The 21,728-nt window shown below is 37.2% G+C and overlaps 5 protein-coding genes across 7 annotated transcripts; 4 read left to right on the forward strand and 1 right to left on the reverse strand.

Annotated features, from left to right (window-relative positions):
* The first annotated feature begins 57 nt into the window (after positions 1–57).
* On the forward strand, positions 58–3,175 carry LOC101314316 (ubiquitin-related modifier 1 homolog 2-like). Of its 3 annotated transcripts, none has more exons than XM_004288517.1 (5): positions 58–283; positions 1,017–1,074; positions 2,314–2,389; positions 2,528–2,610; positions 2,788–3,175. In XM_004288517.1, exons 2-5 carry the CDS (start codon positions 1,052–1,054, stop codon positions 2,903–2,905), a joined length of 300 nt encoding a protein of 99 aa, XP_004288565.1. In that variant the 5' UTR covers positions 58–283; positions 1,017–1,051; the 3' UTR covers positions 2,906–3,175. The 3 variants fall into 3 exon arrangements, 2 of the variants coding, with proteins under 2 accessions (XP_004288565.1, XP_004288566.1); XM_004288518.1 differs by having other exon boundaries at positions 79–283; positions 1,042–1,074; positions 2,788–3,094; XR_183793.1 differs by lacking the exons at positions 58–283; positions 1,017–1,074 and adding an exon at positions 1,637–2,187 and having other exon boundaries at positions 2,788–2,967.
* Positions 3,176–4,124: 949 nt separating this feature from the next.
* Positions 4,125–4,594, forward strand: LOC101314888. Its single transcript, XM_004288519.1, has one exon. It carries the CDS (start codon positions 4,125–4,127, stop codon positions 4,500–4,502), a length of 378 nt encoding a protein of 125 aa, XP_004288567.1. The 3' UTR covers positions 4,503–4,594.
* Positions 4,595–7,467: 2,873 nt separating this feature from the next.
* LOC101315181 (receptor-like serine/threonine-protein kinase ALE2-like) lies at positions 7,468–13,499 on the forward strand. Its single transcript, XM_004288520.1, has 8 exons — positions 7,468–7,762; positions 8,096–8,380; positions 9,884–10,255; positions 10,541–10,750; positions 11,629–12,006; positions 12,177–12,420; positions 12,505–12,652; positions 12,870–13,499. Exons 1-8 carry the CDS (start codon positions 7,729–7,731, stop codon positions 13,245–13,247), a joined length of 2,049 nt encoding a protein of 682 aa, XP_004288568.1. The 5' UTR covers positions 7,468–7,728; the 3' UTR covers positions 13,248–13,499.
* A 287-nt stretch (positions 13,500–13,786) lies between these two features.
* LOC101297681 lies at positions 13,787–17,177 on the reverse strand. Its single transcript, XM_004289514.1, has 5 exons — positions 17,095–17,177; positions 16,919–17,015; positions 15,144–16,767; positions 14,138–14,225; positions 13,787–13,918 (listed from the first exon to the last, which is right to left on the reverse strand). Exons 1-5 carry the CDS (start codon positions 17,175–17,177, stop codon positions 13,882–13,884), a joined length of 1,929 nt encoding a protein of 642 aa, XP_004289562.1. The 3' UTR covers positions 13,787–13,881.
* A 917-nt stretch (positions 17,178–18,094) lies between these two features.
* On the forward strand, positions 18,095–21,284 carry LOC101290697 (receptor-like serine/threonine-protein kinase ALE2-like). Its single transcript, XM_004288521.1, has 5 exons — positions 18,095–18,628; positions 19,060–20,016; positions 20,182–20,392; positions 20,463–20,610; positions 20,835–21,284. The coding sequence occupies exons 1-5, from the start codon at positions 18,535–18,537 to the stop codon at positions 21,015–21,017; spliced, it is 1,593 nt and encodes a 530-aa protein (XP_004288569.1). The 5' UTR covers positions 18,095–18,534; the 3' UTR covers positions 21,018–21,284.
* The last annotated feature ends 444 nt before the right edge of the window (positions 21,285–21,728 follow it).

Raw genomic sequence — 21,728 nt, forward strand, 5'->3', positions numbered from 1 at the left:
AAAAAATTTAAAAGGAGAGAGACCAAAATGAGAGACAGATCATTTTTCCTTTTATTGAGTGTGTTCTTTTTCTTCGGTGTAAAACAGCAGCGTCGTTGTCTAACACTAACCGAGGAGTTGGTCTTATTCTCCTCTCGTTCGCCGTCTCACAGAACAAGTAAAAGGGTTTAGGGTTTCAGCTATTCTAATCGCTTCACTTGAAAGAAAACACAAAGTAGAATACAAGATCGATTGTGAAAATAGAGAAGAAGAAACAAACCTACCTTGCACCACAGCACCACAGGTATGCCCGTTTCCTCTCCGTTTTTTCCTTTCAATAGTTTAGCTGTTCCAATTCGTTCATATAGAATTGGAGGTGGAGTTGATAAAGCTAAATAGATGATTGCATTTTTCAAGCTTAATGATGATGCTTATTCATGAGCTGTCTTTTATCAATTGATTTTTGAATTCATGTATTCTTTGTGGATAGTTATTGGAATGAAGACCTAATCTCTTCCTATTTTCATGTTGGTTGCTCTGATGAAGAACATCTGCAAATACTTTCAGTCTAGAATTAGGGCCCTGCGAATACATTCCTAAGGTGGAATTTCAGTTATTGATTACCTTGCTGTGGCAATTGGAATGCAGCAATAATCTGCTTACTTATTAAGTTTTGAATTTCGAAAGAAGAAAAATGAAATGTAGTTCAATATTATAGTGGGTGTGCCAGTACTCAAACTCTGTTGAATAATTGAGTAGGTATCTTCTTGTTGTCAGCGTTTAATTCAGATATACTGTTTCTCTTGTTCAGTACCTTAGGGTTCTTATCAGGTTGCTTTTCTTTATTTCTTTTATTTGATTAGAGATAGAGTTCATTAAGTTTTGTGGAACACATTGTGAATCAATTGGATAGTATCTTTAATGTCATAAGACCGGTTTCCCTGCTATATATGCGCAGAAGAAATATCTTCTCCTGATGCTTGATCGTGCACTTTTAATTAATACCTTTAAATTGTTATACACTTTTCTTTTGATAGCCAGAAATCCCACAAACTTTTGCAGCCTTTCCAGTATGCAGCTGACTGTAGAATTCGGGTAATTTTCTTTCTTCTCTATGATTTGTCATAGTTTTAGTATGCTTCATTGTTCTGAGCTGTAAACTGGTGTTGGTTCTTCATTTCTCTAGATCTTGTATTTTGATATTGCAAAAATGAAGTTGATTTCGTGTCTAAAATGGATCTTGCTCTCAGGTTTTTTTTTTTTTCTTATTCATGACAACAAAGGCAAGAACTTAGCTTTGTTGGCATTTGAAATTAATTCATGGTTCGAAACTCTTTTTGGTCATGAATTAATCTCAAGATTATGTTATTCAGAGCTCATGATGTACATAATACTGTTTTTGGACTCTGACGATTATTTCTGATTACCTGCTTTTGCATGTCACTTTGGTGGTTATCTATTCATGGAAGTTGCCTCATAGTTTTTCTTTTGGAGGTCCATTGACTTCGGAAATTCAAGTTTAATCATAGTTATATTGTACCCGATATGAGAACTTGGCACCCTTGATGACTTGATGCTTTCTAGTTTGCATTTTCTGTTAGTTGAGGTCTGCAAGAAAGTAGATTAGTCCCTTTTCACATTTTCTTAGGCTTCCAAAGTATAGGAGCATGATGTTACTTTACCTCTGAACTCTTAATGACACAGTATGAGAAGTTTTCTGAAACCATGCAGACCTATAATTGCCTAGTTGGTTTAAACTCATACAACGATGTTTATATCCAGGGGCGGATCTAGAAATGTTTTCTTGCCTGGGCAGACTAAAACAACATTATCATTCATGAAAACAAAATTTTTACAAGCTACATTCGTAAATAAGGGATTTTCAGAAGAAAAAAAATAAGTCAATTGGGCAAAAGCCCAAGACACTGGTGACTGGCCCATCAGCCCATGTTCTTCTTTCTTCCCCACGCAGGCGGCGCAGCAGCGTACGTTGCTGACTTGCTGCAAGCCTGAACTCCCTGAAACCTCTTCGTTTTCTTCCTGCGGTGATCTTGGTTGGGCAAGATCATCAATAAGTTGTAATTTTGCAATAAATTTGTGAGAAGAGTTCATCTCAATTTGTGAGAAATACAAAAGATGGGTGGGCATTTGCCCAGGCTTGCCAACATATAGCTCCGCCCCAGTTTATTTCCAAGAACCATTTATAAGGTATCCAGAGTTTGAGAGTCTTGTAACTTTCCCTTTTTGTTGATCGGTTCTTTGTTATTGTGTAATAATCATATGTGTCAACCTTGTGCAACTTGGACTGAGTGATATCAAATTTGCTTTATACAGCGGAGGATTAGAACTTCTTTGTAACTCTGTCAAGATTCATAATGTCAATGTAGAACTGCAAAAGTCAGCAGAAAAGGTAACTGGTTTTTTGTTTATTTGTTTGTTTGTTTTTTGTATTTATGTTGAGACTGAAATTAAAGAATTGTGCTGATTTGTGTTTCACGTATGTACATCATTGGCTTGGTGTAACATGATTTCCTTCTGTTCTTCTCAGTTAACCATGAAAGATTTACTTGCTTGGATTCGTACTAATTTGATCAAGGAGAGACCTGAAATGTTTATGAAAGGAGATTCTGTGTAAGTGAAAATCTGCTTCCAGACTCAATTTTTTTTTTTTTTTTTTTTTTTTCTGAGCGTGTCCGACATAAAAAAAATATGCAATAGGTTGAACTAAGCATGTGGTTAATGGTTTAATGATAAAGCAAAGAAGAGAAAGTGCACAGACCATACTGAAGGCATTTGCTTGTGTTGCAGGAGACCTGGTGTTCTGGCCCTTGTGAATGATTGTGATTGGGAGCTGACTGGTCAACTTGATACGACGTTAGAGGAGAAGGACGTGGTTGTGTTCATATCAACCTTGCACGGGGGATAGTATATATATCACTGTAGTATCTCTAGCTAATGAAGGCATACGTTACTAGCCAGCCAACCATCGTCAAAACTATCTGTCCCTGAATGTAGTCAGCTCTGTGATCCATCCGCAGACTATAATCATATTAAAATCTGATCTTGAAGAATGATTATTCCTGTTTAATACTTTTATTATATTGAATTACTGTCCTATAGCTCGCTCATTAACTATGACATTTCAAGAGATTTTGGATGTTTCGGCAATGTGGCAGATCGATAGTTATGAACTCAATCAAGCTTTATAGGTTGTGCACTTGTGCATGTTGGCACGTTTAAATGGTTTAATGAGTTCAAAATGGAAGTAAATCTTTCAAAACGAAATACTGCTGGTAACCGTTTTGTTCACCAACTACTAGTAACCATTTTTGTTCTTCAACTGTGTTTTTGGCCCTGTTTCTGTATGAACTTACTAATTTTCTGTCAGTATGCTATGTTTGTACTTGAATGTGCTTCCTTTAGGTAATACTTATCTGCTGTTCTTGTTTCAGCGCGTGTACTGCTACTGACTATATATATATATATATATATATATATATATATATCTTAGACTAGGAGTGCAAATAGAAATAGTTATGCTATATTACACTTGCTCATCTCATATCTCCTTGGTAGGGCCGTAGGGGTGAGTTTCTGCAAACTAAAATTTATTTGCCTTTAATTTTATGCGTTTCATGATTTTGCCTTCTTTTATCTCTACTGGGAAAACCTTGTTTATGAAGGGTCTTATACAAGTAAACCCTTTTTCTGTAATCTCGGATACAAGTACATCTTGTTTATGAAGGGTTACAAGATAGCAGAATGATCCCAAACAAGAAAAAGTACCAGATTAACACTAATCAATGAGGCTGAACATTGGGTAGAAGTTAAAGGGTGCACAAGCTTTCTCTAGAAAACTAAGCCAATGCAAACCTGCTTACTAACCAACCATCTCCCTCCTACCTTATCCATTCCTTCCTCTATGCCATCCCATACAAACTCTCAATCATTTCCCATCCACTCTCTTGGACAAACCTAATAATTCAAGCACCACCACAGAAAAAGTGGTCAGACATAACATTCCTTCACTACACAAAAAGGGTCCCTATAATTATCATTTCCTTCAATCTCATCACCACCCCTAAAACTATTTTCAGTGTCCAAATCTTTCTACTTTTTTTTTTTTGCTTCCCAGAAATTTCACAATGGCAACAGCTTCAGCAACGGTGTCACCAGCAATGTTCACCAACACTACCACAGTGGCCAAGTCTATGAGGAAATCATCAAACAATGTGCATTACATTTCAGGAGTCAATTCCTTTTCTGGACTCAAAGCGCATAATAGTGTGGCCAGTCTTGGTCTTCCTCAGTGTACTGAGCAATCCTTTGCTAAGATTGTGAGCTCCCTGAGAACTCCATCACAGAACAAGGGCAGAAGTGGAGGTGCACTATCATCTACCTGCAACGCTATTGGTGAGATTTTCAAGATTGCAGCAATCATGAATGCACTCACTCTTGTTGGAGTTGCAGTCGGATTCGTTCTTCTCCGAATCGAAGCATCTGTGGAGGAGGCAGCTGAGTGAAAATCTCAGATGGCTAGCCTTCAGTTGGTTTTGTGTTGTATGAGTATGACAACCTTGTACCTCTCTATTTAATACTTCTTTTGATGTAGAAATAATTCTTTTCTGTTACTGTGAATTCAGTTGGATATATAATAATATGTAATAAGCAGAAAAAAGTTATTCTAACGAGGACTCTTAGACTTTTCGGCTTATCCCACTTTTCGATCTTATATCCACATTTTGACTGTTCAGTTTATAGGTATTTATGAATAGATCATTTCTGTAAATTTTTAGTCATATTGAAAATCATTAAGACATTCATAAGTGTGATTTACCTATTATGAACTTAAACGGTTCATGTTTGACAGATTTGGTTTATCCATTAATTTGATATAGTTTGTTACCTTAACGATCATCGATTTGGCTAAAAATTTGTAAGGCTGATCTACACAGAACAAGGTTGTCATACTCATACAACACAAAACCAATTGAAGGGTAGCCATCTGAGATTTTCACTCAGCTGCCTCCACAGATCGAAAAATATGTTTTTTAAACTATAAACCGAAAAATCCTTAACTTAAAAATTGTCACTACAAGGGCTCCCATAAGGAGAATCCAGTTTTTGGGTAACTCTAACATTAACATGAGAGACGGGTATACAGATGCCATTATATTGATACGAAGATATGGTGCTACCACTTTGATTATAGTTCCTCAGATAAAAGATAGACCAAATTCACAATTTAAGAGAAGAAGCAATGAAATTGAAGTTGGTTTTTTCCCTTAGCTTTCTTGCAATTCAAGAATTTGAGACGGATATAACTTCCCCCTTGTGTTCAACACCAATCAGCATCCTCTCGTATACAAAGTGGGCGCAACCTGCTTGTGGGATATTAAAACCAAGTGTGGTCGGAATTATTTTCTGGCGGCAACATAATAAAAAAAGTTGTATTATTAGACATTATGTAATCGAGTTACGTATCTAGTTAACTTTTCATTATCTCACCGTTATGACAAAACAAATAAAATCGTCATTATTACTCTTTACTAGTTGGTGTTTGTTAGAATACATGTTCTTGATAAAAATTCTTGAACTTATTTCAGGAATCTCTTTAGATGCTTATTGTAATAATTGAGTTCAGATTTCATGTCTCTCTTTGTATTCGACAGTTTTATTTAAGATAACCGCACCGGGTTTTTTATTTAAAAACAAATATTAAAAAAAAATCGATAGGGGTTCAACTGTAACCTTATCTATTCTAGAAACTTCAATACATCCTTACAGTCAACCTCGAGAAGAATCAACCCTTGTACCATTATATTTTCAAAATTGACAACATATATGTAGATGAAATCTCCTCATTACATTGACAACAAGAACTACCGAAATTTAAAATAGTCACTGACAACGACACCATAACCATGACACCCCACGACGCGACCAACGACACCAAACAATGAATCAAGCTATAATTGAACTTTCAGAAAACAAATTTATTTTCTCTTTTGGATTGGACGAGCCTTAGAGAGTGAAGCTAGTTTGAACCATTTTTCCAAAGACAGACGAAAGGCTGAAAGCTGGAGATAAGAAAAACTCTTTAGTTCGGTTGTCTTGTGATGTGTATCTTTTACTTCCATAGATTAAGATATGAGGAGATCAGATCAGATGATATATAGTTGAACAAGGCTGAAAGCTGGAGATAAGAAAAACTCTTTAGTTCGGTTGTCTTGTGATGTGTATCTTTTACTTCCATAGATTAAGATATGAGGAGATCAGATCAGATGATATATAGTTGAACATGATAATAAATAATCAACCTAGTTTGAAGCATTCATGTGTTTACCAGGACAAGGAGAAATTGAAGTAGGTGTTTGAAGCATTCATGTGTTTACCACCTCGTTAATTATTCTCACACCTATTCTTTTATTTTTCATTCCAGTTATCTCCGATTAATAAGTTATTTCATTTCGGTTGTTGCCGATTCATAACTTGTTCCACTCAATTTAGTAGGGCTGACATTGGTAGGTATACCGACTTTATTTACCAATACCATGTATCAACCAATTTATAATTGGTAGGCAAAATCCTCTACCAAAACCAACCACCGAAGTTGGTATACCGACTTAGTTGGTACGGTTGGTAATAGGCCTCTACCAAGTTTACATTGTGGCCCAAAATATGAAGTGATAAATATAATTTGTTCACAAATACAATGTAATGATAGCTTTGGTTTGATGGTATGTGGTCATATTTTTCATCAAAGCAGTCATGGTTTCGAAACATATCTCGTTGCTAAAATTTAAACATTTTATATTTTAATTATATTTATATTTATAGTATGTTATAAATATAAAACAATACATATATTATATATTATACATATATTTTAATTGTCTTTACATATATTATACATTTTATAGGTTGTTTGTAAAAAGTTAGAGGTTCAATTCTCGTTTCTTACATAAATATGAGTGTATTTTTGCATAATTACACATACATGGTTGGTACGGTATATCGAATATATGAAAATCTCAATACTAAGAACCAATTATGTTACTAAGACTGATACGGTATACCGTACTAAATAAGTCGGTTACTAAGTTTTTAGTATACCAACTAGGTTGGTACAGTTAGTACTCGATTGGTTGGTTTAAACATGCCCCATATTACCGGCCGTACAATTTAGGAGAGTCTTATGTAAGTAAACCGCGAAATGTGTCATTCATGATTCATGGAGGTAAACATAAAATAGCAGAAGGCGGTTATTCTTGATTTCTTGTATATCGTAAAACAAAGTTGGTCCTAAAAACTTGAATCGAGGGAGTGAATGGCACAGTGGTAGTTAAGTGTAACAGTGGATGGCTGTTGCAAGAGAAAATGAGTTGAATCTGAAAAGAGGGAGCAGTGTCCAAAAAAGAAGGCTGCAAAAGAGAGTCCAAGTTAGTTAATGGTTTGCCGGTAGCAAATAGCAGCACCCCCCTCAAAACGAGTACAACACAAAGAAAGAAAGAAAGAAAGAAAGAAAGAAAGAAAGGGATCAGACAGAGAGAGTGTGTGTCACCAAAAGCTAAGTGTCGGGTGGCCAAATTATATTATCGGAAAACATTTTCCAGCAAAGACGACGTAGAGCTGAAGGAATCCTTTGCTTGCTTTTTCAATTTTATTGTTTTCGGATTCAGAGATGGTGATAGTGAATTGGGTTTTCGGCATTCAATCACAGCTCCTCCTCTAGTCCAAAGCACAAGAATGGAACAGATCCAGTTCAATCCTAATCCTGGAGGTCTCTGATTTTTATCTTTATATCCATATCTGATTTTCATTTGCTTGTTATGCTGCAATTCCCCAATACCCAAAAACTTCATACTAGATCAAATTGTACCCAGAGCTTCTATTGTTGTTTCTTTTTTCTTTCTTGTTTTTTTTACTGGGCAAGATTTCTGTGATTTACTATGTGAATTTGAACTGAAAGTACCGGCATAACTTGGGGTGAAGTGAATAAAGCAAAACAATCCGAAGAAAAGGGACAGAAATGGCTGAGATTGTGGTGTTAAGTTTATGTACTAGGTTGCTCCTTAGGATCTACTAATTTAGACCCAAACTCTCTACTTTGCAGGGTTACTGAACAAGGTGCTGATGAAACAGTTGCTTTTGATTTGTTGTGTGATATCTCTTGCTAATGCCAGTGTACCCATTGCATTATCACCTGCGCGCTCTCCTCTATATGGCCCCTTGGTAACTGCTGGTAATCCACCTACAACTTCTCAACTTGCAAAGCCATCAATGAAGGGAAGTGACTTAGCACCTCCTCTTGCTGGCTTTAAGAGTATCGCTCCAGAGTCTAGTGCTGGTTCAATTCCTCCTGGTTTAGATAAGCCACCAATTTCTCCATCCAGTTCCAGTAAGTTAAACTCTCGACCGTGTTCTTCATTTTTGCCCTCTTCTTGTTGTAATGGTTTTATGAATTCAAACATTTTGGAGGACTGCTTAACAATGAAAGAAATTGAATAATCATTAATATTCGTACATTTGATCCTTTATTCCCTGTTTATGTGTATAACTGTGTAATTTACCCATTTAGATAGAATTGGTGACATATTCTTGGTATCGGTGACATATTCTTGGTATCATATACATCCACAGGATTAATTTGGGAAAATACAGTGATAAGGAAGAACAAAATTGTTATGGGAACTTCTATAGGACTGAGATTTTTTTTAGCGTATTTTTTGTTTTTTTTTTTTTTTTTTTTTTTTTTTTAAAATTTTAATTGCAGAAGGTGGATATGGAATCCCCAGACTAATTAAAGAACCTAGTCTTTGAGAGAGTAGCAAAGAGTACACCCCATGAAACAAGCCTCATTTCTTACAGCTAACAAATTCAGCACAGTAGAAAATGGGAACAGTCCCTAAAAGCAGTGGTAAAGTAATAACTTATGTCCATAGAACAGAGCGGTACCTAATCCCACAGACTAAAACTTCCACTCCCATCCCTCTTTACTCTCAATATTTCTTATATTATGCTCCCTCACTACCCAAAAAACTGTCATTAATCAGTCCCAGAAGAAAAGGAAAAAAAAAGTGGACTTCAATATTTACTTATTGCCTACCCTGCTATATAGTCCAATTGTATGAACTTTTAATTGTTTAGCTTTTCGTTCAGCAACCAATCCAACAAAATATCTCCCAAAAAAGAAACCTTTAGACTTTTGATTATGATCATTCTAGTGTTTATTATAAAGATTCTTTTTGTTTGTTTTTATTCAGTTAAGTCACTAATTTGTGAGGATGATTCATGAGTGAGAACTTAAAAGGAGCAAACATTTGTTGGGCCTGTGTACTGTTTATGTAGCATCTAGGGTAGTCCTTCTGGTGCAACACATGATTAGTTGGGAATCTTGAGTTGATGTAATTAATCTAGTCACTCATTGGTTTTCTTTGTTTCATGATATAGTAAACATCGATCTTTTAGTGCATCATTTAGGATGGACTATGGTGAATGTGGTTTCTGTTCAGGATAGAAAAGAGAAAAAGACTCTTTCACAGCAAGATCTAATGGTTTCTATTTGGCAGAGTGAAATATCTAGCCTTACTTTGAATGCTTAGTAAAAGAGGCTCAAACTTTGAGCCTCTTTGTCTACGCATATCGGCGTATTCCTGCCTTGAACTAATATGATTCTCCTAGTTAGCCTTACTTATAAATATTTAAATGGACTTCTCGGCCATTGTTCATTGAGTTGTTTTCTTCCATTTCACAAGTGTATGGATATAATAATGCCCTTTACATGATGATGCGCTAGACTCTACTACATTTCATGGTAATGTGTACGATATTAGCAACCTGATGCAATTTAATTGGCTAATTTTGACACTGATAACGGTTTTTTTTTTCTTTTTTCTTTCAGACTGTTGTAAACAGGATATGGTACTGAGACGAGGAAGTCGAGGTTGCCACTGCGTTTATCCCATAAAGCTTGACATTCTCCTGTTAAATGTTTCAACAAATCCTAATTGGAAGCTCTTTCTTGACGACTTTGCTAAGCAGCTTGGTTTGGAAGTTTCTCAAATAGAGCTGATTAACTTTTATGTACTCAACTTTGCAAGGTTAAATATTTCAATGGATATTACTCCACATTCAGGGGTCAGTTTCTCTGCCAGTGATGCATCTGCAATAAACTCTTCTCTTCTCATGCACAAGGTTAATTTAGACCCTTCATTAGTGGGCGATTACAAACTTCTCAATATCACTTGGTTTAAGCCTCCACCTCCTTCTCAAGGTACTTATGTTGTGACACCTACATTTTTTTTGTCTTCCTTCAGTCTTCTGGTATTTGCATGTTTGCGATATGGTGGAATAGTGGACTACTATATGGTGAAAGTGGTAGTCATGAGAACTCTTTTTTAATAGTAGTTGCAACTTTAACTAGTTTAATAGTCTTAGATATAATTATTCTCCAGATTGAGGTAGCGGTGAGTTTGCTTCTACTGTATCTATATGTTAAGGCTGTGACAGGTAGTTAACCATTTAATATCCTCTTTCTTATTTATATTTTTCCATAAAGCTCCTGTTGCCACATCACCATTGGAAACCTCACCAAAACCATCACCAGCTCTTACATCCACAAGTGCTTCAAATAAAGGGAAACATTCCAATTGGAATCGTATTATTGGTATTGGTGCCGGCATACTGTTCCTTGCCATTACATCTGTGCTTATACTCTGGTTATGCACATTCCGTAAAGAGAAGATTAAAGCATCTCCTCCAGAAACAGGTACTTTTTCTATTACAGAACCATACATGTTTTGGTGTTCTTCTATTTTTGTTGTCTGCATTCTATATGAACTGTCCTGATTCAAACCGTAACTCACTCCTGCTAAAGTTATCGTAGCAACCAACTTTTAATTTCACTTCTAGGAGTCCAGCAATAATAAGTTATTGCAACTTAAACAGTAAATTTTTCATGGGCAGTATAAACAAATAATGTTGTGTATGATGTATGAAAGTAGTTATAGCAACTTATTAATTGCATCGCATAATCAATCACTTAAATATTATATATGGAAGAGAGGAATCAGACTTTATAGGAGGCAATCTTGCCCTTCTATCGTCACTCTGAAGTTCATTTTAATACTGTTAGGATCAATACTCTGAAGTTCAGTTTGATACTGTTAGGAGCAATCTTACTTATTTTGGCTTCAAGACCTAAGCTGCAAATAGAGTTATTGCTGCTATATGGGATATATGAATATATCTCTTAGTTTAGTTTCTTTTTGTCTTTTCTGTTGTTATCCTTATAGTTGGGTTTTATTTCTTCTTGTTTTTCTGTGGGGCTTTATCTTGCTCTTGTTCTAAGTTTTTCTAGTTGTAAGATGTTTCTAGCTCATGATGTTGGTTGACTACTTCTTATATCTTGTTGCTTGGGTTTTGGTCCTGATTTTGGTTAAAAAATATATTTAACTAATAAAAAAAAGGTAGCAGAAGAACAAATCACAAGATGTTTGATGAAAAAAGATGCCTGAAAGACCAAAAAAGTAAAGGAATTTTGTATACGACTCTTCTGCACGGTGATTTGAGGTTTTATTTTTCATGAAATCTTTTTGAGTTGCTTGTTTCATGTTCTTTTTGTTCCATTGTTTGATTGTTTTTCAGCACCAGAGAAACAGAGGAGCCTTGACACAGTTCTACCAGTAGGATCTCTACCGCACCCTAGCAGCACTCGGTTTCTGGCATATGAAGAACTTAAACAAGCAACAAACAACTTCGAATCTGCAAGTATACTTGGAGAGGGTGGGTTTGGCAAGGTTTTCAAGGGTGTTTTAAGTGATGGTACAGCTGTAGCAATTAAAAGACTTACTAACGGAGGGCAACAGGGTGACAAGGAGTTCTTGGTGGAGGTTGAGATGCTTAGTAGGCTGCATCATCGTAATCTTGTGAAGCTTGTCGGTTACTATAGCAGTCGTGACTCCTCACAAAACTTACTTTGCTATGAGCTTGTGCCAAATGGAAGCTTGGAGGCTTGGCTCCATGGTAATTGTTGGAATCACATGCTCTTCCAGTTTAGCATTTTAAAAATCAAGTCAATGTAGGCAAAGTTGGCAATACAAAGAGAACATTCTATAGCCTCATACATGTGTGTGTGTGTGTGTGTAAATTTTTGATTCTTTTCAGCACTGCTAAGTGTAATATCTCTCTCACAGGTCCCCTGGGATTGAATTGTCGTCTGGATTGGGACACCAGAATGAAGATTGCACTTGATGCTGCCAGAGGACTTGCTTACCTGCACGAGGACTCACAACCTTGTGTTATCCACAGAGATTTTAAAGCATCCAATATATTGCTGGAGAATGATTTTCATGCCAAAGTTGCTGATTTTGGCCTGGCTAAACAGGCACCTGAAGGCAGAACAAATTATCTTTCCACTCGTGTGATGGGCACATTTGGGTTGGTCTCAATTTCTCGCCTACTCTCAAAGCTCGATATTTTCACCATCTCATATGACACTATATGCAATCCTTTTATGTACAGGTATGTTGCTCCAGAGTACGCCATGACTGGACACCTACTGGTTAAAAGTGATGTTTACAGCTATGGGGTTGTCCTTCTTGAATTACTCACTGGAAGAAGGCCTGTGGATATGTCACAGCCATCTGGGCAGGAGAATCTTGTCACTTGGGTTAGTGTTATTTGTAAATCAACCCTTCATTTATTTGTTTCCCAAGTGTTCATGACATAAAGGGACAAAGGTGAAAGCTCATGTTTTTACGAAAAAAGTAGAGGGAGGAAAAATCACTGAAATATTTGTTTCTTCTTTAGAAACACGAGGTGCTTTTCATTTGGTATGTTATTATCTTGAATGGGAACCTGAGACAAGTAGATTTTGTTTCTTTCAGGCAAGGCCAATTCTTAGGGACAAGGATCGGCTGGAAGAGCTTGCTGATCCTAGCCTTGGAGCAAAGTACCCAGTGGAAGATTTTGTACGAGTTTGCACCATTGCAGCAGCTTGTGTTGCTCCTGAGGCAAGCCAACGCCCGACAATGGGTGAAGTGGTACAGTCACTGAAGATGGTCCAAAGAATCACTGAATATCAGGATTCTGTGTTAACCACTTCCACTGTCAGACCGAATCACAGGCAGTCATCAACTACCTTTGAATCTGATGTATCATCCTCGATGTTCTCATCTGGTCCATACTCTGGTCTAAGTGCATTTGATAATGACAACATCTCCCGGACAGCAGTTTTTTCTGAAGATCTTCATGAAGGACGATGAATATTTCGCAGAACACACTTTAAATGTTTGGTATAGCAGTTTAGGAGCAGTCCTCTCGTGAAGGGGATATAGAGATTGATTTTTGGAGTAATGTATAGGTCTTGTAATTGTGATTCTTGAAGTCCTTTTGTAGTCCATTGTGTGAGGAAACCATTGTCAAGTTTTTACCTAGGCAATGGGTTATCACATTTTGGATGATATTTTGTATATACCTTGTAAGCTTATTTTATGAAATTGGGGTTATTGTTTCGCATCTGTTTATACTGCATGTTGAGTTACAATTCTGTTACGGAAATTGGAGTAAGAAATAATTGCTGCACCACTATAGCTTAAGTGAGGTAATAACAGTCGTTGTATTACTGACTTCCAAATCCACATGTTTGGAAAGCGTAGTGCATTTGCAACAGAAAAGCATAGTGCATCTGCGAAATAGAATCATTTAGTGAAGCAACTACATCTTAGTATGGTTTCCTCAGTTGGACAGCTACAGAAAACCAAGTGTGGACAGTATTCAAATTTTCAGAACATAGACCATTGAGTAATCGTTATAGTAATCCCACTCATCTTGTTAGACCCTGGTTCCAATCACAGGAAAGAGAAACACAGTAACAAGCTTGAACGTTGCCTGATACTATTATTTACCCAACAAGATCCTTAATGCTTCAATTCCACTGCATATACAAGAGTAACCATGTTATTCGATTTCAACTGTTTTTAGCATACTTCTGTTCAGAATACTACATATCATTCTTCATACAATCCTAGGATCTCTGTAACCATATACTGTTAAATATTAACTTCTTCTCCCAATAAACTGGCGCGTAAAAGTGAACTGTGAAAAGAAAAGAAACAAACAGAGAGTTTGGAGAATGCGGAGAAGGGAAGCATACCTCTTTGGGAATGAAGGTATTAATTCCTCAATTGCATTAACAATTACACAACCGCCTTTGTTCTCCTCGGACGATATCTGCCTTCCTTCTACCAATGAGATGGGTGAGAAAGAATCATATAAGAGACTTCATATAAAAAGAAACTTCCTTTCTTTTGGGAGTGGGCAATCAAGGCACCGGCAAAGAATTTTAGCACTACAGCAGACAAAATAAAAACAAGACAAACAAAGAGAGAATGACAAAAAATGAAAGAATGATTTTATAGATATCAGGAACATCAATACTTATTTGGCTGAGATGATGGGTGGTGCCACTTGCATAAAGGGAATGAACACAAATCAATTCAGTTACATACTAATTAAGGTGAAATTAGTCAAACTATTTATTGGCAATTTTTTTTTATCCCTATATTAATTGGCGGCATTCAATACCAGTTCAGACTGCCTAAGAAAGCATGATTTACATCAAACAAGATTAGAAAGCACAAGCACATCCTTGGTAGATCTTATTTTACAGTTGCGTTTTAAAACTATATGTAGAAAACACTTAAAAATTAGTTGCGCTTTTGTTTTAATTCTCTGTTGAACCCCCCAAAGGCACAGATAATGATCCTACAGCACAGAAATAAATCCACCTAACCTTAACAAGCCACCATCAAACTTCTGGAATCCATTATACAGGTTCAGTGCTATAGAATTACATTTACCAAACTCCATCAGATAAACTCGATTACTGAAACTAATATCATGGTTACAAAAGCACTATTTTTATAGGAAAGAGAAAGGTGCAATGCAGGAGACAAAAATGTTCCCTGATTGAGCTAGCAAAATGGAAGCAACAAATAATTTGATGATGACTTTCCACATAGATTAAGGGAGATTTTAAAGTTTAGACAGAAAAAGGAAATCAAAATTAAAAATAGATAATAAATAAAAAATGATGACTTATAAAAGCTTCATTTAAAGAAAAGAAGGAAAGGAAAAAGAACAAGAACTAGTCCAGATACCTTCAGAATCTTCTTGAGTTGCATAATCACCATTGAAAAATAAAGTTTCATCCCAACCCAAATCCAAGCCTTCTATCTGTGCAAACTCCTCCAACATATGACCAACAAGATCATGAGCTATCATACTTGTCTCATCACACACTTTTTGAATTGCAAGGTATTTGTTACAAGTAGTTTGTTTATGCACATCATCTGGCTCAAGATGAAACTGTTCTTCTGTATCTGTTCCAGTGTTATGTTCAGGTTCATGTCTCTCAGTAGAAGTCCCATGAAAACCTCTTTCACCATTGGGGTCCCCAGAAATTCGTTGATTGGAGAACGATGTTTCAAGCTCCTCAACAAAGACACTGCTGTTATCAGCAGGATTACACTCACTTTTGGTAGTTGCAGCAGTAGGCAGGTTAGAAGTAAAGGGTGAGTCCCCAATACTTTCATCGTCATAATGTGAGTCATCAGAGTGAGATCTGTCACTTTCACATGAACTTTGTTCCAGTGGCAAACCTTGATTATGGTTGTCATCATCATCGCTATCATCCTCATCATCGTCTTCATCCTCCATTTCCTCCACATATGCGTCAGCAAAGTCTAGATCTAACTCATGGTGAGGAAACATATCCCATACGATCTGTTTTGTCTGAGCACTCACATTCAATACACATTCCACTTCTTCATCAATTTCATCCATTAAAATGGGTCTATGCATCTTCTTTTGTGACTTCTTGTTGATAAAATCAACAGTTTCTGATAATGACTCCGGAATTGTATCCATATCACCACACAAAAAAAGATATTCTGTTAGCATCTTCTTAATTGCATATCGTAAACTCCTCTTTGATACTTTAGCATCTCGGTCTAATAGACTCTTCAAGTATTCGAGCTCTGGCATGCTAACCTTTGATTTAGAACTAACCAGCCAAATAGCACTTGCAATATCATCCTGCAGTATCTTTACCTCTTGTGAGAATAGGTGAAATTCTGGTACAGTGGAATTGCGGAAACCTGGTTGCAACTTCAGTGACAGGCCTGCTACTGCCATGGCTTTGGCTAGTGATCCCTGCAGTTCATCACCTGTACCAGATTTGGAAAGCATCTTCTCACAAGTCTTCCGCAATTTAGCAATTAAATTGTTTCTTCTGCATTTGTTTATCTCTAACCGAGGTACATGTTGGTCTCCTCCTTGAAGCTTTCTGTACATTGCAATTAAGGCTTCATCAGGTAAGTCCTGAAGTCCATCCAGTACCTTTCTGACAGCACAACGATGAAACTGTGATGTGGAAGAAGAAACTGTAACAAACTTATCTCGGAAATTCTCTGGGTCACTAAGATGTTGACATAGTTTTTTAAAAACACCCGATTCATCATCAAATTTCTTTTGCAGAGATTCTCGGATAATCTTTTTCATCTGCCATCGAGTTTTGTCAAACTTGACCGAACCTCGTGTGATTGTAGTAGCTATAAGATGAAGCCCCTTAGTAGTCAAATCATCAAGACATGAAGACAAGGCTTGGGATATACTTTTTCTGTCAAGCATTACAATATCATCTTGAAACACATGATTCCCTCCCTCAACATTGCATGCTCCATAGGCTGCTTGAACAGCAGACTTTACGGTCTCATAGAACATCTGAAGAAATCATAGGCATAAATGAAACAAAAAAAACGCAAGGCAGAAGAAACTCGGAACACGACTAAGGTCTTGTTTGAGCATCTGGGCGCTTAAGCTTATGATGTTTCAAGTAAAGCAGTAGTCATAAGGAGAAGGGTGAATGGCTTACATCATCTTCCCTGAGCAACGATTCCGGCAATAGATCACGTCCAAAGTGTTCAAACTTGTTCTGCTCGGATTCAGAGAGAGGAATACCCAACAACCACCTGCATCACCGGATAATTCAACGACAGTCAATATGGGTTCCACCCCAAATAATTAGAATGAGAAGAATGACTGACTGACCTCCGTTTGAGTTGAATCTGCTTCTCTTTGTGCTTAATCTGACACCAAAGGGTCTCGCAATCTGTTTGGTAGAACTTTTCCATACTCTAACCTGAAACAAAGCCTCATTTGTCTCCGAGGTTTTACTCTTTGACTGCCCAAGTTGACCCACCCTTTTACCTCCGGTTACCCTAACGGAGCCTTAACCGCAACTGACGACGCGAATCTACTGAGGCGTGGTGCAGCTGTCCCAGTGGTGCAGGGAATAATTTTCGCCTTTTTATTGTACTAAGAAAACGCAAAGTCACAAGGGAAAGTCACAGTTCCCGTCCTTGAGCATATCAGAAACAATTCTGCTCCGAATCTCGCCCAATAATCCTTCTCTTGCTCTATCTCAAGTTTCGTTTACTAGCTAAGATCATATGTCTATTATTTCATTCAATCTTTAGATTAATTACTTCTGTGATCTACTGCCATATTCATAGTGAACTTCCGGTGAGCACAGCACTACACCCCCTTCTATATATTATTGTGATTGTTGAGAAATTGATAGACGCATTGAGTTCCAAATGCATGTTCTTACTGCATATTTGGTTGCCATAGTATTTGTCAAATCATGTCTATTTCATGCCTAATTCTTGAACTTTGGATGCATCATAGGATTCATAGCTAAAAAGCTTGTTTGTTGCTTAATAGCTTTTCAAACATAACATTTTGAAACATTATCATCGAGCTACAAAGACCTGTCCTTATGGTATTGATGAGTGACTCAAGTTAGGTGTCTTAGAAACTACTTGAAAAGGCTACTTGATTGAAAGACTAGATTCCGACAGTTTTCCAGTTTCAGTAAAATATCTGACCAGCTAGCTGCCTTTGATTCAATCAAAACTGGTATTTATCCGTTGGTAAATTGGTTTTGGTTTCTTCTAGACAGTCTTAGTATACTTTAAAAGGAACACACTTCAAAATTTGAATCACACCAAAATCATTTTCTAGAATTAGTTATGAATTTCTGAAGTGGTACAGAAGCACATATTTCTGGCGAAATTCTGCATTTCTTTTTTTCACGTTTTAACCTTCAAGCTCTCTTTTCTTCAGGAAGTGTGAATTTGTTGTTTGAAAGCTGCTGTAGCATCACTGAGTTGTTTGTTAAGCTAACTTCCATTTGGGGATTTTCCAAGACTCTTTCCAAGTATATTTTTATTAGTTTTACATAAACCTTCTTCCCTTTTCCTTATACTAAGTTTTCAGCTTTCAGTAACTTAATTCCTAAGTTTTCTTGTTGTTTTTCCCAACAACCGATTCCTATTTGGAACCCAAGTGGCCTAGTAACTAGTTAGAGAAGTGAACTATAGGGAGGACATATTCCAAGAGTCATAGGTCACTTGAGACTTGAAATTTGAACCTAGTTGCATCTTTTTAATTCAGGAATTCATTCCCATTTGTAATCGATCGAAAGCAATGGGTTGGCTTTCAAACAAGATCAACAGGGACCAACTCAAACCTGGTGATCATATCTATTCATGGAGGACGGGCTACCTCTATGCCCATCATGGTTCGTTCACTCTCTTTGTCCATATTTTTTAGCTTCTTTCAGATGCCTTCTACTATGTTTCACTCTTTGTCCACTAGTTTCCAAATCAATCTGGACATTTAGCTTACACACACACACACACACACACACTAGTTTCGGTTGATAACTTTTAAATTCTATAGGTAGGGGTACTTGATAAACGTTATACATGGTCTATATATGCTGTTAAAACATTCTTGTTATACTTTAGGGTTTACGATCTCTGTTAATTAAAGCAAAGAGTATCTCTGAGTAGCTGATGTTAGTTGATTTTTCACTCATTCCTTTTATGCCTTTTGTATTGTTTTTTACCTTTAATCTGTTTTCCTTTTCGTATATGAGGAAAATCTTGGTTCTTTTGTCTTAATCTTATAATGGCTTACTGGAATCACCACGTCTGCTCATCATCTCAGGGATATATGTCGGTGAGGGAAAGGTTATCCACTTCACTCAGGCAGCTAGGCAGGAAATTGGCACAGGAACTGTGTTAGACCGTTTCATTTTCAGCTCATCTCCATCCCATTCCTCACAGAATCCCTGCACGAGTTGTGATGAATCATTGGGGCATGGTGGTGGTGTGATATCTTCTTGCCTATATTGTTTTTTGTCTGGTGGTGATCTAAATCTCTTTGAATATGGTGTCAGTCGAACCTTTTTTATTGCGAAAGTCAGAGGGGGTACCTGTACCTTTGCCAAATCTGACCCACCTGAAGATGTCCTTCACCGTGCCCGTTACCTTGTCCAGAATGGTTTTGGCAACTACAGTCTTTTTGGAAACAATTGCGAAGACTTTGCAATTTATTGCAAAACAGAGTTGTGCGTTAGTAAGGGAAGGAGTGGGCAGGCAGCCTTGTTTTCCTCTTCTGTGAAAGGTGTTACTTTCTCTTCAGCTGCATATTTGGCTACTACTTTTAGTGGTCTGAGTGCTGCAACTGCTGGCATATATAGTTTCAATCGATACATTTGTGATATTGGTATCCGCAGTGATGCTTCAAGAGTGCCAGTAGAGAATCTTATCCCAGTTCCACCAGTAAGATCTGCACCCCAGCCTAGCAGCACTCGGTTTCTGGCATATGAAGAACTTGAACAAGCAACAAACAACTTTGAATCTGCAAATATACTTGGAGAGGGTTGTTTTGGCCAGGTTTTCAAAGGTGTTTTAACTAACGGTACAGCTGTAGCGATTAAAAGACTTAATAATGGAAGGAAACAAGGTGACAATGAGTTCTTAGTGGCGGTTGAGATGCTTAGTAGGCTGCATCATCGTAATCTTGTGAAGCTTGTCGGTTACTATAGCAGTCGTGACTCCTCACAAAACTTACTTTGCTATGAGCTTGTGCCAAATGGAAACTTGGAGGCTTGGCTCCATGGTAATTGTTGGAATCACATGCTCTTCCAGTTTAGCATTTTAAAATCAAGTCATTGTAGGCAGAGCTGATAATACAAAGAGAACATTCAAAAGCTTCATACATATATATAATTGTTTGATTCTTTTAACTTTTTAAGCATTGCTAAGTGAAATATCTCTCTCACAGGTCCCCTGGGATTGAATTGTCGTTTGGATTGGGACACCAGAATGAAGATTGCACTTGATGCTGCCAGAGGGCTTGCTTACCTTCACGAGGACTCACAACCTTGTGTTATCCACAGAGATTTTAAAGCATCCAATATATTGCTGGAGAAGGATTTTCATGCCAAAGTTGCTGATTTTGGCCTGGCTAAACTGGCACCTGAAGGCACATTTGGGTAGGTCCTAATTCCCCTCCCAGCTTGTTATTTTCATACGAATCTACATTTCATCTCTGTTTATCTACAGGTATGTTGCTCCAGAGCACACCATGACTGGAGACCTATTAGTTAAAACTGATGTTTACAGCTATGGGGTCGTCCTTCTTGAATTACTCAGCGGAAGAAGGCCTGTAGATGTGTCACAGCCATCTGGGAAGGAAAATGTTGTCACTTGGGTTAGTATTATCTATAAATCAACCGCTCATTTATGTGTCTAAAGTGTTCATGCTGTAAAGGCACAAAGGTGGAAGCTCGTATTCTTTACGGAAAAAGTAAAGGGAAAGGATAAGTCATTGAAATATTTGTTCATTCTTTAGAAGCAGAAGGTGATGTTTGTATGATATCTTTCCTTAATTTTCTTGGATTGGATACTGAGACATGTAAATTTTGTTTCTATTAGGCAAGGTCAATTCGTAGAGACAAGAATCAGCTGAAAGTGCTTGCTGATCCTAGTCTTGGCGCAAAGTTCCGAATGGAAGATTTTGAACGAGTTTGCTCCATTGCAGTAGCTTGTGTTGCCTCCGAGTCAAGCCAACGACCCACAATGGGTGAAGTGGTACAGTCACTGATGAGTCTGTGTTAACCACTTCCACTGCCAGACCCAATCCCAGGCAAACATCAACGACTTTTGAATCTGATGTATCATGATGCTCTCTTTTGTTCCTTACTCTGGTCTTATATGTGATTGATTGTACTTATGCTTGTGTCAGATTACTAAGATTACAGTAAGTTGTCATGCTTAGTTTGAATTACATTGTTCTGCTGGAGATTAAAATTTGGTTAGATTGTACTCATGCACCGATTTAGTACAATTGGTGCCAAATCTGAAGAAATGAGCAAGTTTTATATGAGGTTCGTATGCCTTAAAACATTATTGATCAAAGATAATAGTAGTGTTCAAATGCCTTAAAACTCGGATTCTTACTCGGGGTGGAGCAAAGATAAAAAAGACGTCACTCTTTTCCTAATTTTCATATCTACCAAAATGGTGGAGAAGCAATGATGCATTTGACACGACCCACCTCAAATTTCACCCTGAAACCCGGAGTAAGTCGTGCGGGGACCACCTCCAAGGAAAATTTACTGAAAAGATTAAGAAAAATCTCCCTTGCAGATGGACAACCCTAACTCGAAAATTCCAAATTACACTCTTAATTTAGCACTTCCAAACATCACATAATTATCCTTCAGAAATTCTACACATAATATACAATAATCCCAAAGTATTCAGAGCTACTAAACACTAGCGGAAGCAAGAAACACGAGTAGGTTGAACATGTAACCTACTGACGAA

Source organism: Fragaria vesca, linkage group LG1 (assembly GCF_000184155.1).
Source record: "Fragaria vesca subsp. vesca linkage group LG1, FraVesHawaii_1.0, whole genome shotgun sequence".
Taxonomy (NCBI): Eukaryota; Viridiplantae; Streptophyta; class Magnoliopsida; order Rosales; family Rosaceae; genus Fragaria; species Fragaria vesca.